We start from the raw sequence: 19,313 nt of genomic DNA on the forward strand, positions 1-19,313 counted from the left end.
TGGCTCTGCACAGCTCCTGACAGGAGGGGACAGCCGGGGGGGTCGGGCTGTGCTCCAGGGAACAGGGACAGGAGGAGAGGGAACGGCCTCAGGCTGGGCCAGGGCAGGCTCAGGGTGGACAGCAGCAGGAATTTCCCCATGGAAAGGGTGCTCAGGCCTTGGCAGGCGCTGCCCAGGGAGGTTTGGAGTGCCCATCCCTGGAGGTGTCCCAGGAAGGGCTGGAGGTGGCACTCAGTGCTCTGGGCTGGGAACAGGGTGAACATCGGGCACAGCTGGGACTCCATGGGCTGGGAGGGCTTTTCCAACCTGAATGATTCTGGGATTCTGTGTTTGACAACTAATTTTTAATTACACCCTCTCTAATATAAAAGAGGCAACAAATGCTTACTAAACATTCTTAATTCCAAAACCAGTGCACATTTCAGTTTGATGAATGAGGGAAACATTGAGCCAAATTACAGATTTATTGATTTTGTATTGACAACTACAAATTGAACCATTTTAAATGAGAATACCCAGCATGGTATTTGCTGACATTGATCCTGTTTCTCAGGTCCTTTTGTGGTGGGGTTAAGTCAACACCGTTCTGCTGCCCATTTAGAAACTGGCAAATATACTGGTTTAGTTACCTGTTTATATTTTATTAGTGTTAGACAGTAGCAGAATAAAAAAAAAATCAGTCCAGGATATGTGTACATACACATGTGCACACAGATATTTACCTTCCTCTATACATAGCCCTCAATATATTTAATTGTACTGATAATTTGAAAATGAGAGGACAAAAAGATACCTATTTCACTGAGTTGCCGGGTTAGATATTCAATTTTTACTTGCTGTTTTTAAAGACCTGAGAATGGTATTCTTGAGACATATTTTTCCTCCTTTTGTTGGTGTGGTTCTTGGTGTTTTGCTGAGTAACAGTCTGCATAGCTTCATTCAAGGACTGCTGAGGTCAATGGAAATATTTGTATTGACTTAGGTTGTATTTTGCTTAGCATTTAAACTGAGCTACCAGAAAATGAAGAAGCAGCTTATACAGCACAAAGGCAACAACAACAACAACAGCAACAAAAAACCACAAAAAACACCCACAAAACTGTGGTAAGCACAAAATCACCTCAAAAATAATAAAAATTAAGACTATTAATCAATGGCTGAAAAAAGAATTCTTTCTTACCCTTCCTACCAGCACAGGATCTGGTCCTGTGTACTCCTCTATAACAAAGAACTGGTTCCACACCCAGCCTCTCTTGGAGCGGTGCAGGACTTGTCCTTCCTTGCCCTTCTCGTGGTGCCCGTGCAGCGAGGGCCGGGTGCGGCCAAGGCGCTCCGTGGTCAGGCCGTGGCTGTAGCACAGCACCCCCAGGCAGAGCAGAGCAGCCTGTAAACAATGGTCCTCCTTCATTTTTGGTTAGTGTGTAGGCGCAGGAGTATCCAAGATTCTACTCCTTCCACCTCGGAAGTCACAAAGTCTGGGGCCACTGAGGAGTTTCAGACCAACCCTTGTGCACATAGGATGGCACCACGCATTAAACACATCACCTTAATGCTCTGCAGCTTCCCAGCTCAGTTCCTGGAAGAAGGGAAAATGGAAAAAATCGTCAATTCTTTGAGGATCTAGTAGGGTTTTTTATTTAGCAAAACAAAACTAAGACTGCAAAATGGGTAAATATCAAGATAAGAAGATTAAAATAAATACATCAATGCTGATGAAATCCTGAGTAATGATCAGATTTGGTGTTTTGCTGCATGCAGCTGCCACCTTGCAGAATCTCCTGGCTGGCTGGTTTGGCCACTCAGTGACTGGAAGTTGAAAGACAGATAGGGAATCATATTTTCTCATGATCCTTTCAAATAGATTTAGCCCAAGATGCAGGGTAACTGTAGAAATACCTAATTTAGACCTAATCCCTCTTTAGAGCTTAGATATAAGTCTTAGATATAAGCTGCTAAGGTAGAGGTTCCAGATATAAGGGAGATCCCAAGACTTATCAGAAATGCAATATTTCTCCACCAGCCCTTTCATGATCAACACATCCTTGTGCTGAACGTAACCATCCCTGTTTTTTTCTGGGCAGGAGCAGGGGCTGGCAGACCTCCAAGGAACTCCAGTTTGGATTTAAACCCGGGAAGCACCTCTGAGGATCAAGGCACCATCAGCATTGATTGCCAGTGTGATGCATTCAGATATTTTTAATAGTATAACAATTGATTTAACTATTTATTTCTACTTTCCCTGGATGTTAAATTACCAGGATTACATTGATCTCCTACTTTCTTATACTTCTTAAAACACTCGGTCAGATTTAATATTTGAGGGAGAAAATGCATTATACAGTGGAACCCAAACTAACAGCCCTCAATCCATCACAAAGGCCACTTTCACTTATCTCTGGGGTATGTCCCAACATATTCTCCTTGAATCTTTACACAGCAAATTTTACAAGGTCCCTAAAATGTTTGGTTAATTTTTGATGTGATTCACTTTACTCTTCTGCAAGATACTGATAAAAATCTTGACGTTATATTTATACAGGCAAATGTATAAATATGTACCACCATCAACTGTAAAACATAATGATTTTTAAATGTGAAGTAAGGAGATTTTAATGGTATTTTCAGCAGAGAAAATGTGAATATAGGCAAAAGCTTGAAGCTAAACACATTCTGTAACTCCAGCCACAGACAAACATCTCACTAGTCCCAAACCCACTCATTTGGGGTTGTCTTTCTCACATCCTAAGCAGTCATGTCCTCCTTCCACATTCCATTTACAGTTACATAAAAATGCATTGGCTGACAGGGGTTCATGAATAAGGAATGACATATTTTGGTTGATTTCCTCAGAAAAGACCAGCTTTCAATTTTATTATACTGAAAACTGAAATCACCTCAATTACAGCACCAAACTAGCTCCAACATAATGAGTGAAATTACATTCTCACACATAGATGGAAATACAGTCTGGTTTTCCAAAGCATATTTATTAAATAGATTTGGTGTATCCATTTGACTTTTTCCTGTTGTTACATGATGACACATTACAGATTACTCACACCAGCATGGAACACATAGAAAGGAAAATAATCCCTATGATTTTGCTCAGGAAAATGCTTCTATTTTGACACAACGTATGCATGTGAAGTGTGGGGCATTAGGTCTGTGGTTTCTATTTCATGTCTCCATCTTGCTGAGGGGTAAAAACAACAAAAGGCTTAAATGGCATGAAAACTGCGATTTCACATATTTTGGAGGCTTGTTTTGCACCCAGCTTTGCATAGGAAAAAAAAAAAGGTTGGGATTTCTGCTGTAGGGATCACTCATCTGCAGTAGTTAGAAGGGATTGGGCTCCTAGAATGTTATAAAGAACCTACATGCTCTAAACATGGAATAGGAAGATATTCCTGCACAGCTGTACATTTCTAAACATGCTGTGGGAAAAAAAAAAAAAATCTGTAAATAAACTTCTTATGTTAATAGACTTGGGGTGCACTTGAAAATTAAACTCACTGATAGTCATTCATCATTAGCATCACAGAATGATGTCAGCTACAGAGACAAGTAAACAAATCCCCCCACTCTTCCCCAACTCCTCAATACTGTTATGTAAACCAGTGAACACTTTTTAAAGCTGCTTAACCAGAATGGCAGAACCAAGCTGATACACACACTGCTTATTATCAGCTCTTCAAGTGTGAAGTGCTGGAAACAAAATGTTAATCACAGATCCATGCTTATTTACTAACAAGGATTTAAAGCAAAAAAATGCTTGTTATCTTTTGTTTTATCCTGTCCATGTACAGAGATGAAGCAATAAGGCTCCATATCTTCGTGCTAAAGAAAACTGTTCTCTCTTATCTATCACTTCAGAGAATGCCAGAATCTCAGCATGGTTTTGGCTGGAATGGACCTTAAAGCCCATCCAGTGCCACCCCTGCCATGGCAGGGACACCTTCCACTGTCCCAGGCTGCTCCCAGCCCCAGTGTCCAACCTGGCCTTGGGCACTGCCAGGGATCCAGGGGCAGCCACAGCTGCTCTGGGCACCCTGTGCCAGGGCCTGCCCACCCTCCCAGGGAACAACTCCTGATTTCCAATATCCCATCCAGCCCTGCCCTCTGGCACTGGGAGCCATTCCCTGGGTCCTGTCCCTCCAGCCCTTGGCAATTGTCTCTCTCCATCTTTCCTGCAGCTCCTTCAGGCCCTGCAAGGCCACAGTGAGCTCACCCCAAAGCTTCTCCTGTCCAGGTGAACAATCCCAGCTCTGCCAGCCTTTCCTCCCAGCAGAGCTGCTCCATCCCTCTGCTCCTCCTGCTGCCTCCTCTGGGCTCTCTGCAGCAGCTCCAGGTCCTGGCTGTGCTGGTCCCAGGGCTGGGGCAGCTCTGCAGGTAGGGTCTCACCTGAACACAGGGGCAGAGGGGCTGCCCTGCTGCCCACACTGGGCTCAGCCCAGGGCAGGGGGTTCTGGCTGGGTCAGGTCCTTCTCAGGCTAAAAACAAGTCCCTCAGGCTGTTTGCAGCAATTGCTTCTGTTTTGGGTTGTAAAGGCAAAGGGCTCCATGCTAGCAGCAGTTCCAAGCTGGCTCTTTAGGCAGTGACCCCAGGTAAGACAGGCTGCCAGGAAAGCTGGAGCTGCAATGACGTGACCCTGGCCTCCTCAGGCCCCTTCTCCCCTCCTGGAGTTCATGCTCTGCTCACTCACATCGTGTTCACTCCAGCAGTAAAACCTCTGACTCCTATCCTCAGAAAACCTAAAATAGCATAAATCAACAGGCTTCCACTGAAGGCTGTGAAATTACTTAAATTCAAGCCAGCTACAAGCTGGATTTTCATAAACTACTTGTATTCTAAAAGACAAGGTGCACAAGATGCTCTTAAGTTAAAGCTAAAATAAACTCCATTAAAAATGAAGCAGTAGCTTTTACAAAAAAAAAAAAATCCCAAATCTCTTTTTTCCTTCCTTTATTTTCCAAACAATCTACTTAAAATATTTCAAATATTTCAACATTAACTCAACTGCTGAAAGCCTACAGTTTCCTTCTACTTCAAGCAGAAAACATGGAAAAACAGCTAAACAATTTATAAAGCAATTCCTTTTTCTCTTGGGGAAAAATACTTCATAATCCTGAGACTTTGGAATACAGATGTGAGGATGGCAATTGTTGCAGCTGCTGGGCTGCTGCTCCAGTGAGCATCTGAAAATTCTGTGTGCAGCACTTGGATTCAGGCACTGCACAGATTTGTCAGACTGATTTCCCATGAATGGTTGCAGCCTTTTTTGTAAGTCACAATCTTTGAGGCATTGGGGTATCTCTGCCCATAGCTTATAATCCCCAACTGCAGCAAAGCCAGTCTCAGTGAGCAGTTGACCAAACTGCAACACTGCTGCTTCTAGCTGGGACAGAGTTAACCTTCCTCCTGGTAGCTGCTCCATGGTGTGTTTTGGATTTAGGGAGAGAATGGTGCTGATAACACACTGAAGTTGGAGTTAGTGCTGAGCAGTGCTCCACACTGAGTCAAGGACTTTTCAGCTTTCAGCAGGCTGCACGGGAGGCACCAAGAGCTGGGAGTGGACACAGCTGGGATAACTGACCCAGCCTGCTCAGAGGGATATTCCAGACCATTCCACTGTGCTCGGCACATAAACTGGGAGGAGCTAGCCAGGTGTCTCTCAGGAGCTGGCTTGGCAGAAGTCTGTGAGTGGTGAGCAACTGCAGTGTGCATCACTTGTTTGGTATATTCAAATTCTTTCCTTGTTGTTATCACTATTTCCTTCCTTTTCTGTCCTATTAGAGTGTCTTTATCTCAACCCATGAGTGTTCTCACTTTTACTCTCCCAAATCTCTGCCCCATCCCTGGGGAGTAGCAGGGAGTGAGCAGTGCCTGTGTGGTGCTCAATTGCTGGCTGAGGTTAATCGACAAACATCCCGATTTTTTTTTTTTTTTTACATTATTTAGAATTGCGCAAGATATCACTTTGAAATCCCAAATTTTCCTAACAAATCTGTAAGAAAAGCTGTTTCCCTCTTCCTTGAGCATAGTGGATCCCAAGTTTCATAGAAACATAGAATATCCTGAGTGGGAAGGGACCCACAGGGATCATCCGGTCCAGTTCGTGGCCCTGCCCAGACCCCCCAACAATCCCCCCAGGATCATTGATCCAGCCCCTGTCCCTGCCCAGACCCCCCAACAATCCCCCCTGTCCATCCCTGGTGTCCAAAGGCTCCTGGAGCTCCGGCATCCTCGGGGCTGTGCCCATTCCCTGGGGAGCCTGGGCAGTGCCAGCACCCTCTGGGGGAAGCAGAACCTTTCCCTGCTCTGCAGCCTGAGCCTGCCCTGGCCCAGCTCCAGCCACTCCCTGGCTGCTGTCCCCAGAGCAGAGCCCAGAGCTGCCCCTGGGGAGGAAGTCTCAGACTGCTCTGGCTGAACCAAGATGGACTTAGACGCAAAAGCATGAATTCCATTGATATCTTTTAACTGTATACAGATGAATGTTGGCAATTTTGGTATTGAATAAGAGTGTTATCAGGGGTAAAGGGTGAACAAGAGTTAGTCAGCCACCACACAAGGTCTGATCTCATTAGCAATGCACATGAATGCAGTGAAATCCCTGAATATCATTGGATGCATGCAGAACAGAGAAATATTTTAAAAGTCTAGTCCACACTCTGAAAAAGAAACTTGCATGAGGAGGTGTATACCAAAATGTCTGCATGGAAATAAAATGTGTCCCTAAACAATTGTGAGAACAGGCCTGCTGGGCATTTCTAGCTGCACAGACAGCGTGGCTGTGCTGTGTGCTTGTAGTTGTTAATGCAAACCTCACCAGTTTCAATTTTAACATAAGAAAAATCTGTTCTTTGACTGTTGGAAAATAACACCCATCAATATTCCTAATGGAAATATGCTGTTCATTTAAAAATTCAATCAAGAACACAACACCTGAAAAATAATATATCCATGTCCACGTGGAAACCATATTGCAAGCAGCCACTCTGCAAAGTCACTGTGCTCCACACAGCTTCACACAGATCTGAATGACTGCTCCAAGATACCAACACCAAAAAATGAAGAGGCGGCAGAGATAATTTCAATGACAAGAGCAGTGGCGGAAGTGAAGTCTAGCCAACTTTAAATTCCTTTCATTATTTTTATAGCAACAATAATCCCCAGCATTCATGATGATTTCCTGTGTGCTATTAAATGACCATATGCCAAATTATAATAGACTAAACAATTTTTTCTGATTTGTCTAGGCCATAACTTCTGGATGATGCATTAAAATAGCAATTGTTCTCAGGGATACACTTGGCAGAAGGCAGCCAAGATCACAGTGTTGCAGTATAATAATGGATGATTATGTTCTGAAATGTTTTGCAAAAGTGTCATGTAAATATAGCAAACTCCCAGTCTAAATGAGATTTTAGCTGTAATTAGAATTAGCTGAAAAGATGAAGGATTTATTCTACCATAATTTTATCATCAGACAAGGAAATGAATAGCTTTTTAATGACAGAATAAATATTGGATCATATTAGTTCTGGAGTTGAGAGTGCTTGAGTTTTGGGCAGAGAGGTGGAGGTGGGGCACAGCGGGAGGAGCTCTGAAAGGCAGGGAAGGACCTGCAGTGTCCAAGTGATGTCCCCAGCTGGGCAGGGACCTCTCCCCATAGGATCAGGCACTGCAAAGCTCCCCAGAACCTGGACAGATTCCTGCCTCTGGCAGTGGGGCTGTTCTGAGCAGCCCCAGGGCTCCCACTGCAGGGTTAAACCTCAGTGTTCAGCACGGAGTGTGTACCTCCCCTGGACACTGCAATTTCCATGGGCTCCTGGAAAACGAGCAGCTCCCATGGAAAGCAGGGGGGGAGCAGATCTCCAGATCCAATAATCAGTCGAGTCACACTGGTTAACCTTTAGGGTATATCATAAATGTAACTTTGGGAGTTTTTCATAAAACACACGAGGTGAGGGATGTGGAAGAGTTCTGTGCACAAGGGTTCCATTCCTCCTGTTCATTGATGAGTGTGGGAGGAGTTCAGCCTGTCACGGATCTTTATCCTCCTGCAGATTGCTCCATGCAAACCCTTGATGCCTACCAATTTTCAAGATATTTGGTGTATATTAATAAGAAAAGATTTTTGAAGGATAAAAGTTATTGTTGAAGAAAGCTATTCAGCCCTAACCAGTCAGTCTCCCACATTTAACATTTAATTTTATTTTTTTCCTCTTTAACAAAATGTTGTTCTCTTCCTTGAGTCATTTCAAGAAAATTACATAATAAAGTAAATTGATAGCATATTCCTTATTGTGTGTGGAACAAGAAAAAACAACAGGAATCAGTACATTGCACATTTAACTTAATTCTCTCCATTAATTTTTGATTTTAAACTGTTCTGCATTATCAGACCAATCTTTGAATAGTTTTTAGCTTGGACTTCATGATAAACTTATGCAAAAGAGGGTCTCTCATTTTATTTACACAAAATAACATTATGATATCAAGATCTGATTTGCAGCACATTCAGTTGCATGACACATATGGCAAAGCCAGTTCTTCAAATAAAACCTTTAGTCCTGAAAACAACTGAAATTTTAAATTCTAGGTGTGCTAAATTTGGACAAGACTCAAATGAGGATTATTGCATTTTTCCACTGTAACTAGAAACCAGGCTGAATTTACCCTAAAGCAGAATTAAGGGAGGTGCAACACTGCTGTGACAAAATTTGCAAGGCATTCTTTAAAAGGACATCTGAACTGGGAGATGAGACAACATCAGCTGTCAGCTGTACCCCAGCAGTTTAGGGCTTCCTGTGTATTTCCAGTCAGGAAATCATCCCACTGGGTGGGATGAGTTTTGCTTCCTCAAATGAAGCCCCTATCCCAGGGCAGCACTGGGACACAGCACCAATACAGTTCCCTCTCTCAGTGCCAGCACCATGGGCCTCACTCATCATGTGTGAAACAGGAGAATTAAAAACTGAAGGACTCCCTCTGCATGAAACTGACTCCATGCCTGTGAGCAGCCCCAGAATCTGGTCATGTACATCTGTGTGTGCTGGGAATCAGGCACCAGCAGTATGGAATGACAGGACAACTGATAGAGAGAAGATTTAGAGCAGATATTAGGGAAAAAATAATTGTTCTCTGGGAGGTGGGCAGGCCCTGGCACAGGGTGCCCAGAGCAGCTGGGGCTGCCCCTGGATCCCTGGCAGTGTCCAAGGCCAGGTTGGACACTGGGGCTGGGAGCAGCCTGGGACAGTGGAAGGTGTCCCTGCCATGGCTGGGGCAGCACTGGAATTGGTTTAAGGCCCCTTCCAGCCAAAACCATCCTGGAATTTTTAAATAAAAGCCAATGTGCATTGGTCTCATGTAAAATGTTTTGTTTAGATGACAAGAGCTCTGATCTCTATACCTTCCTGCTGTATATGTAGCTGGTAAATTTCATTTTTCCCAGTGTGTGATTTCAAAGCAGACCAGCAGCCAGTAACTCCCTGTGAGCCCCTCTGCAGCTCTGGGTCCCTCTTGCTGGAGCACATTCCAGGCCTCACTGGAGAGAACAGCAAAAACCCCTCAACTGAATGCAAATTAATATAAAGTTTTCTGTGCCATTCACAAAACATAATTAGTCTTACGAGACAAAAGTATTTAGTCCAGAAAAGGAACTTCTTCATATTTATGGATACCTGAGGGAAAAAAATTCACTTAGTTATTGCACTGAATAATGAGAACCTCACACTCCCCCAGTTCACGTTCTATGTTTTGTATGGGAGCACTTTACACTGCAATGTAAAGGATTAGAATTTGAGGCTGCAGTTCTGCAGAGATAAGTGTATATATAACTTTATATTTGGTGAGGAAACAGCCAAGATTCTAGAGGTATCCCACCACAGAGGAATTCTAGGTCATGGCAAGATTTGTATGTACTAAATACAGAAGTGAAGTCTTTACAGAACTGGTGATTTGCATCTTGACAATAGAAGTTGCTTCAAAAATGCTAAGCAAGTTTTGTAGAATCCTATTCTGAGTTCTGTAGAATCCTATGAAAGGAAATCTTAATCCTTTGCATTTTTAAATTATGTTTTATAGCAGTGTATTGGATTACTGAGATGTTTAAAGCCAATAATCCCCAGCTGCTCCAAATAAGAGTTTTTGAAATGTAACCACATTTTCCTGTAGCAGCACTGAGACTCAGCATTACAAAACCATAGACAAAGCCAGAAAATGATGGCCCTTTGAAAGCAGAAGTCATTGTGCAAGGAAGAGGAAGAGAAATAATCTCGTGAGCAGTGTGATGTGCTATCTGTCAGCACCCACCTCTGAATTCATCATGGAAGGAGGGCATTTTCCCCAAGCTTTGATTTAATTTGTGCTCGATGGGGAGGGGTGAGATTGCCTCTTGCTGTACCTCATATAAAGCAGGGGAAAGCAGGAAGACAACTTAGTACATTATGGAGTGAATGACACAGAAATAAGCCTGAGAGAGTGATATTAAAAGGATTGGGAAATGAAAAATGGCTGTAAACAGAGTTTTACATTTACTTGCTGCCCTGGGGAGATCCACTTAAGATAAATGTGACAGAGGCTGTCTGGTTTTAAGCATAAACTCTACAGGAACACAACCAGCATAAGAAAGGCAGTCTTATTAAAGAACATGGTGATTGATAGAGTTATTTCAAGTAATGACTAAGCTTTTGGTAGAGTTTATTTTAAATAGTAATTGTGTTCTTGTGCTTCTCAGACAAACTGGAATTCTCATAATTCCTGGGATGATCCAAGGCCAGCAAGGCTGAAGCCAAGCCCATGCTGGTCTCAGTCATTTTGTTATTATGTAAGTGGCTATCAATGACAGCCTGAGGAGGACACAAATGACAACTAAAGTCAACTTACTTGCAACTACTAATTCTGTATTTACATGCTAAACCAACCCTGAATATTTTTCCCCTAAGAATTGATATGTATGAATATGTGAATAAAATTTGTGCTATGACTGATAGTCTCTTTGGTTAGTGCCAGAAATGAGACAGAAAGTCAAGATTAAATGGTAAAAACCTATCAAAAACTAACGTCTGCAGGCAGGTCTATTGAGCTCCCAAAACAAGGCAGACAGAATTCCAGCCAGCAATCCATTTCTGCTCAGATCCATAACCTCTTGCTGAAAGGCTGGCAGCCCCCTCAGGAGCAGAAATCTAAATTCATTCTGTGGTTCTGCACTTACAGCTTCATTTCCAGAGGCAGCTTCAGCAGTGCTGCCCAAAAGCTGGACTACTAAAGCATCCTGGGTGGTCTTTGTGTGGCCAGTGCGTTTCTCGACAAAACATTCTTCAACTTTGAATGTAATCCCACTGGACTCCTCAATCCCCTTGTCCCCTTCAGTTTGGTCTCCCGCATGCAGGAAAGTTCCTGATGAAAGACTTTCCCACCATGACTCATTTAGAGAGGTTCACATTACAGGCCCTGGAACATTTATCTTTACTCGACAAGTTAGGGAATTACTGAGAGTTCCCTTTACAAATACATTTGCTAAAAAGAGAAAGGTGAGAACTAAATGACCAGTCAAAAGCCTTCTCCTTTCCCCAGCTTTCTTGGAGCTGCAGAAGGAAGAGCTCAGATCCTTTAGCCATGCCTGTGGAAGGTTCTTCTTTTGATAGCTTGCTTAAGTATTCCAGTTTAGTGCAGATTTCTTCCATAAAGAGCATAAAAGCCACTTTGAGATTTCTGAATGAAAAATTGAATCAATAATTAATTTTTGCCTAGGCAGAGATTGTCTGTGAGGAGACCAATTTTGGCTCAAAAGTATGAGATAACAACCTCAGAATATTCAAACACATTCCTAAAGCAGCCTCAGTGGCACTAATAAAGGAGACCATCACTGTTTAAATACCTAATGGAGGCTACAGCTGAAAAGACCAAATCTTCACATTTCTATTAATATTTGCAACCTATTAAATCACAAGATTATAATTAAAACAATGTTTGCATGAGTCTTTTCTGAGATGCCTTGCTGTAATTAATCACCATAGAATATTTCCATTTAACCTAAGAAACCCCAAGTACACAAACACAAAGAAAACACCACCTTCATTAAAACAACTTCCTTTTGGATTTCTGATCTGCTCTGAGCACAAATCAGAGGAATTATATGAATTTTTAGGGTTCATAGGCTGTAAGGCATAATTCCCAACTTATTATTGTAAACCCAAAAATCCAGCAACATGTGGTAGGATGATGCAATGAGATGCTAAGCATACAAATAAATACAATAATAGCACAAAAAAGACAGGCACAAAAAATAGCACAAAAAAGACAGACTGGTGTCAGCTTGCAATTAAAATTTGTTTTTCATTCAACTGATCCACTAAAAAAAGGGGCAAATGATTCAGCATATTTTCCATAAGCATAACTCATTTCAAGTTAAACCTGTTCATCACATTTTTCTAACTGATCACATGAACCACAAACACATCCCACACCTGGCCTGGCACTATTTCTGACCTGTAATTACAGATGATGGTGGCAAAACATTTCATTTCTGTTCCTGTGACAGAACCAGTAGCAACAACAGATTTAAGGCAGTGCCTTGCTTTAGCTGGAATGATGTTTGGTGTCATTGTTATCATGCAGAAAAGGCAAATTTTAAGTACCCGAACTGATATTTCACACAGTTTGTCGTGGGAAATTGGCCAAAAATGGGCATTTTAAAAATTAGATTAGTGATATTCATAGCTGAATCTCTGAATTAACTTTATTAGAAGTCTTTTGGAAGTTCATTAGGGATTTTGAGGCTATAAATACCTTTTGTCACCCTTACTCTGGTGCCAAGGGCAAGCCTTGGCCTTAAGAGTACAATCACCAGGTGTGGTGGGGTGTGCCTGCAGGTCCTAGAACACCAAGCTCATGTCTGCATCTTGCACCAGCAATGTTTCCTTTAACCAGCCGGAGATGATGAAAGTACTGGAGTGGGAATGAACCTGTGTCCAGTCAGGTAAAGCTTCACTTTCCACATCAATAACAATTTTCTCATTAATGAAAATCCCTGAAGTGCCCTTAAAAATGAATTTGGGGAAAAGAAGGAGGAAAACTGAACATTTGGTAGGACTGCTGGATTGAGAACAGTTTAATTTTTTTGATGAAATGACATTAATATGAGGCAAGTAGAAGGGAAAAAATTACATTTATAGAAGTGAAATAAATCCAAAACCCTATTATTAAAAAATGACATGCATGTACAAATATACACATAAAAATACTGGAAGCTCCATTCACCAGAACAGCATTAAGGATTTTTTTTTTCTCCATGTTAAACATGCCCTTACATTCAGCTTATTTTCTACCAAAATGTTCTTTTCAAAATGTTGCCAGGGTGATATCACTATTTCAATCCAACCAATCCAACCAATTTCCTTTGAAGTCTCCCATAACAGTAATTAAATAAATTGCTCTTGTAGTAATTATGGGGCTTTTTTTTTTTTTTTTTTTTTTTTTTTTTTTTTTTTTTTTTTGGAAAAATAACTATTAGGTTAAAGAGAGATGAGAGAGTCTGTCACCAAACATAATCTTTCTAGAAACATTGGTGCTTGCTACATTTATTGGAAGAAGGATGGAAATGTCAACTTCCCAGCTGAAATAAGCACTAAGCTAAAATGACTGCTGACAGTCCTGGGAGTGCAGAGAGAAAGAAAATGGAAGTTGTGTCAATAGAAAGCTTTTAAATTCTATGTATTAAGCCCAAGAGGGCTGGTGAGAACTGGAAGGCCAAATTGCAGTGTTAAAGCAAGTGGATGGTGAACAAGATGAAGGGGATGGAGAGCTGAGGACTGATGATCCAGTGGAGGGCACAAAATGGAACAGTCCATAAATCCTTCGTTTTGGAGCCCCTGGGGACTGGGCTGCTGCAGTTGGGGAGGTTCTGTGTGTGGCCATCGTCAGCTCCAATGCCTCCCTTCTCTGCTCTGGGAATTTGATCAGTCCTGAGAGAGGCAAAAGAGGCTTTCACAGCTCCACAGTTTCCAAATGTGTAACTTTATGTTCCAGCTGTACTTTGGCTCCAAGTCAGGCTAAAATTGCTAGGTGTAGCATGTCGAGCATCTCATGAATTTTTTTGGTTTGGTTGTTTTTTGGGTTTTTTTTCCTCAGAATAAGTTATTTTACCTTTGCTAGGGATTCCCTTTTATTTGTGGGGATTTGGCCTTCATCTGATAAGCAGCACTGATTTCAGAACAAACTTAGCTAACCCTCACCTTGTTCTCTGGCTTAGTCTGGTACCTCACACTTCATGGAATTTAAATTCTGGTGCTTGCTAGTATTGTTCACATTGCAAAGAACATGGAGCTTTCCATTTAAAGCTTTTCTTTTAATTCCTCAGCTCCGTTTTTCTTTATGTGTGATACTGAAACACCCATCCTCCCTTTCCTTTAAATCTCTCTGGGATATGAGATAATGTTGCATAAGAATAACCCACATGGATCAGTATCTGAATTTATTTATGGAGCCTTTACCATATCCCACCCAAGGACAGTGACACAGTGCTTGTCTGCAAGCTAAACCTCTGCTTTCTCACCACTTTGAAGACCCAAAGACAGTGTTTTCAACTTAAAAGCTCACAAGAGTGAGCAAAAGGACAATAAGAAATAGTTTCCTGGAAATCCAGTGGTCAGAGGGAATAAAGCACCAGACAGGCACCAGCTGGAGAAACTGGATCTGGGGATTCATCCAAGAACAGGGAACATCTTTCTGAGCAGACAGACATATTTCTTGTTCCAATGGATGGCTGACAGGGTAAACATTGCTATAAAAAACTTAACATGTTTTTTTTTTTTTTTTTAACTCTTTGTGCAAATTTTGTGAACCCCTTCTGGCTTAAGCTTCAGCAAGTAAGCTTAGACCCAAGGAATGGCAAATCCATATTATAAGCAGGAAGAATAATTAGGAAGGTCACGCACAGGCAGTTGTATTATGTTTGCAAACACAGCTTTAACTAAACCAAACAAATGATGGTGTAAGCATGAAATTGCCAATAGGAATGTTTACTAAATGCTTATTTAATAATGGGGCTTAAATAAATAGTGTAAAACATAATTTTCCACATGTTAATGTGAACTTTTTAAAATTTCAGCACCTTGTAAGCCCTTAGGACAGTGTCGCCGTTGTTTGTGACATGCCCAAGCTGGAATAAGCTGCCAGCACAGGCAGCAGGACCCAGCTGGATTCTTAGGTAGCATCAGCTTTTGGCCTGCCCAGGCCTTGGGTTTGGTTAATTTATTTGGCTGTAAGAAGTTATCTAAGGACCAAAGGGCTATTGCCTGTTTTGCTTGGGCTTTTTGCTTCACTCAGGATGACTCCATGCTGTAACACAGTGAGTTTTTGTGTATGTTTGAAATGAAAGGGTAAAAATAATAATGCTCTGGTCCATACACTGTGAACTACCTGTGCAGCCAGGAGACTGCAAAGGAGGAGAGAGGAGATCTGAAAACTGGAGAATAGTGGGGCTGGAAACTGCTCCCCACGGCTCAGCCGTGGAACCACTGCCGTCTGGGAGCTGCACAAAGCTCAGAGACAGCACAGGGAGCAGAGGGTGCTGTTCAACACCCACAAAATCACCTTTCACAGCCACACAGGCTGCCATGTGCCCTACAGAGCTGAGGGGGAAGCGCAGCCTGAGGAGCAGGTTTGCAAACTTAACAGTGACTGGAAAAATAACGTTACAAAGAGAACAATGGCTCTGGGTCCAGGGAGAAGGATCCATCCCTGAGTTCTCTGTGATAAGGTCCCACACCCATCCTGCCTCAAGACCTCTGCTTGAGGCAGCTGATGGTTCCTTTCCATCAGGAAAAGGCAGGGACTGAGAAGCTCCTGTGCACCACTTTTAACTGTACATAACTTGTATAAGAGCTCAGTGTGGCAGAACTGATAATTCTTTGGTTAGACTCTTTAGAATTTAGGCCAGAAGAACATTCTTGGCTTTTAATTTGTGTTCTTTTGGGTTAGATGAGCTCAACAAGCTGCAGCAGATTAAACTGGTGGCGACTTCAAGGACTCTGGACTGAGACCTGGATGTAACTCCACAACTGCTCAGAGGCAAAGCACTCAGCTGGACAAAGGGAATGTGTCAGCCCTGTGTGAGCTGTGCAGAGGAAACAGAGGGAGCAGCATGTGGGGAACAGAGGTAACCTGAGTAACCCTAACCCAACAGAGCACCAGCCCCTGCTTGGGAGAGTGGTTTTGACAGCTGTTAAAAAGTCATTACCATTCTATTCTTTGCTGGTAAGTTTTCCCACTTAAACAATCTCTGTATTTGTTTAATATAAAGCAAATCAAATTACTACAGACCTACAAGGAGAAAAGTGGTCATTCCATTTATTGAACACACAACTTTGGTGTCATTCTGCTGATGTTGGGAGCAGCAGAGGGGTGATAACCAGTGAGTCAGTGGCTTTACTGGGAGAGAGCACAGCACAGTCTCTGTTGAGCTGTCTTTGGGGTGAGCCTGTTCTTGGAATGGGGCCGTTCTCTCCTGGGCCTCACACATGGCAGAGGGGGACAGGAGACATAGGTGGCACCTTTGAGCTCATGAACAGGACAGCAGAGCAGTGAAGGTTGCAGCTGGCTCCCAGCCTTGGGATGAACAGCTCATTAGTGAGTGCTAAATGTTTGTGTGAGCACGTTTCCTGGATTAAATAGGGAATATCTTCTACCCAGCGTGCTGCAACTCACACATGCTGCCTGCAGTAAGAAAGCATGAGAACAGCTTGGGAGGTCAAGGCAGAGCCTTTGGCTTGGTTGGTTATTTTTGCTTCAGTGCAGCCCTGGTTCACAAAATACAGCTGATGGCACGAACCCGAGCCAGGACGGCCAGGAGGCCTCTCACAGTGGCCAGGCTGTGCAGCTTATGTAATCTGCTTTTCTGTTTTGGGGGGAGAGACGGGAGAGTTGGAGGCCAAATGGCCAAGTTCTCCTGTAAAAGAAGGGATAAAGCTGCAAAAGTACAGGGGGCCAGACCCCATGGCCATGAATATTCAGTATTTTAGGCTGTTGTTTCTAAAGGAAGATCATGTTCATAAACAGAACCAGAAAATACCCTTCAGGGTCAGTCCTGCTTTTGATTCCAAATGTTATGTTGGCTCAGACTTCCCCTTTCCTGGCCTCTCCCATTATCCCATTGAATTCATCAGGAGGCTGTGGCTACTGGCCAAAAGAAACAGGTAATGCATCCCAGAGCCCATATTCTTTGAAATATCTTCTGAGACAGGAATTTATAGCATCAATATAATGAAACTCAGATTACAGCATTAAAGTCTGAGTCTGTCTGCTTGCCACACATACCAGAATTATGCAGAAAATTTGAGCCATGGAACCCTGAAGAAATTGGGGAAAATATGCACTCCCATCTAGAGGGAGGCTTTAGGACTTGGTTGCACCAAGTCAGAGAACAAGTTAAACCACATTAAAGAACAGCCTCAAGCAAGAGAGAAATCACGCATGATGCTACATAGGTAGCAGCAGCAGACCTGAAAGAATTGCCATGGAATGACAAACACTTTGGCTTTGGCACACTGAATTTAGCAAATTTAGCCTGGTCTAGAGCAGTTGCTACCTTAGATAAGAAAAAAATAGGATCAAGTCCTGACTCCATTCTCATTTTGTCCCTCCTGACTGTGACCAGCAGTGAGAGGGTTACTTTCTTGCTTTAAGGTATCTGTTTAGTGTGTTGTATTCTATGCCATTCTCTTTGATGTTATGTTTATTATTATGCATTCAATGATTATCAAATGGGTGCTTTCTATCCCAAAAAATCCACATTATTCTCCTGCAGTAATTACATGTATTGCTTCTATAGACCAGAAACTGGACAGCTTTTTCCTGTAAAGGGAGACTTCACCTAAAACTTTGGAACAAACCTTCATTTATGAGAGACGGGAATCATTTTTATTACACTACATGAATTCAGTGGGCTGCCACAGGCCAGTCATAATCTGTTATTGTTTCCCTACAACCTTGTACTATTAATTTTTCTTTTTAATTAACTGTCCAGTCTAGTTTAGCTGTAGAAGCTATGATGGAGCTGCAATAGAAATGGTTTATGTCATGCCTTTGTCAAAAAGCTTTCCCCTACAGCAGCAGAATGTAATTGAAAAGCCATTTTAAAATAAAAGTAACTGAGTGGTTGCAAATGCAGGTTGTCAGGAATGGAGAGGGAAAAACCTTTGCATTGCATTAGATTTTACCAATCACTACTTGTGTGTCTTTATTAGTGTTTACACAGATGAGGAAAGCCACAGAAACTGCATTTGCTGCGTGGTTATATCAGCAAGTGATCCTGCAAGATACATTCTTAAATTTTTCTTCAACTGTGACTAACAATGTAGTAATTGGCTGGGTTAAACGCTCAAAAGAATTAAATACACTAAATTTTGATTTATTTTATGGCATACAGAATATGTCAATTTTTGAGACAGCAAACTAACATCTGAGCAGAATTCAAATCACTTTTACTGCATATGAAACCCTGAAAGGCTGAGTGCACAGTCATCTTTTCATATGTAATATATATGTGAAAGGCAAACTATGTAGTTTTTTCTTGGGTTTATTTTTCTAGCCCTGGCTATGTGTATTTTTTCTTGGAGACACTATAGTAGAAATTTTAAATATGCTATTATTTCCTCCTCACCATCACTATTAAAACACAAAGTGAGCAACTGTATATATATATATATATATATGTATGTATGTATGTATGTATATAGGTATACATGTGTGTGTATATATACACACTGTATATTTATGTATTTATTGTTAAAGCTGACAACAGTTTTATCCAAAAATTCCCATTAAAATTGTTTCAGAAAGACTCTGATTTAGCTTTTAATTCTCACTTTTCACCTTTGAAGTAACTGTGGAACTTTTGCCAGTTCATTGTATCAGAGCACAATTTCCAAGTATTTGAGGTTATTTTGACCCAGAAATGATTGGAGTTTTGGGGAGTTTTTCAGTCAATGGATCAATCTTTTACTGTCCTTTCTCCTCTACTGGCCAATCTCTACAGCCTGTGCAGTGCAAATTCCTTAGGGAATCTCATCCTGGGGCGGGGATTTCAGGAGTTTCTGGTTCCTTAGCCCAGCCAGGCTGCTCCAGATCCTGCTCCAGAGCTGCACCCTGCAGCCCAGGCATGGCTGGGATTCCCCAGAAAGCTGGAAAATGCAGGGATGAGTCTCTGATGACTCAGTTATTTCAGGATTCAACCAGGAACAAACTTTTTTGACACGAAAAGCTGAATTTCAGCTCAGGTACATGTTAATTGTTTTCAAAAACAAATCACT

The 19,313-nt window shown here is 42.1% G+C and overlaps 1 protein-coding gene across 3 annotated transcripts in view; it reads right to left on the reverse strand.

Annotated features, from left to right (window-relative positions):
* The window catches only part of CDH11 (cadherin 11), an 82,811-nt gene that overhangs the window by 19,900 nt on the left and 43,598 nt on the right, over positions 1-19,313 (reverse strand). For all 3 annotated transcript variants that reach the window (XM_053987374.1, XM_053987373.1, XM_053987375.1), the window contains one exon: positions 1,181-1,576. In XM_053987374.1, coding sequence (XP_053843349.1) covers positions 1,181-1,408 — 228 coding nt within the window. In that variant the 5' untranslated portion in view covers positions 1,409-1,576. The remainder of the gene's footprint in view (positions 1-1,180; positions 1,577-19,313) is intronic.

Source organism: Vidua macroura, chromosome 11, assembly GCF_024509145.1.
Source record: "Vidua macroura isolate BioBank_ID:100142 chromosome 11, ASM2450914v1, whole genome shotgun sequence".
NCBI lineage: Eukaryota > Metazoa > Chordata > Aves > Passeriformes > Viduidae > Vidua > Vidua macroura.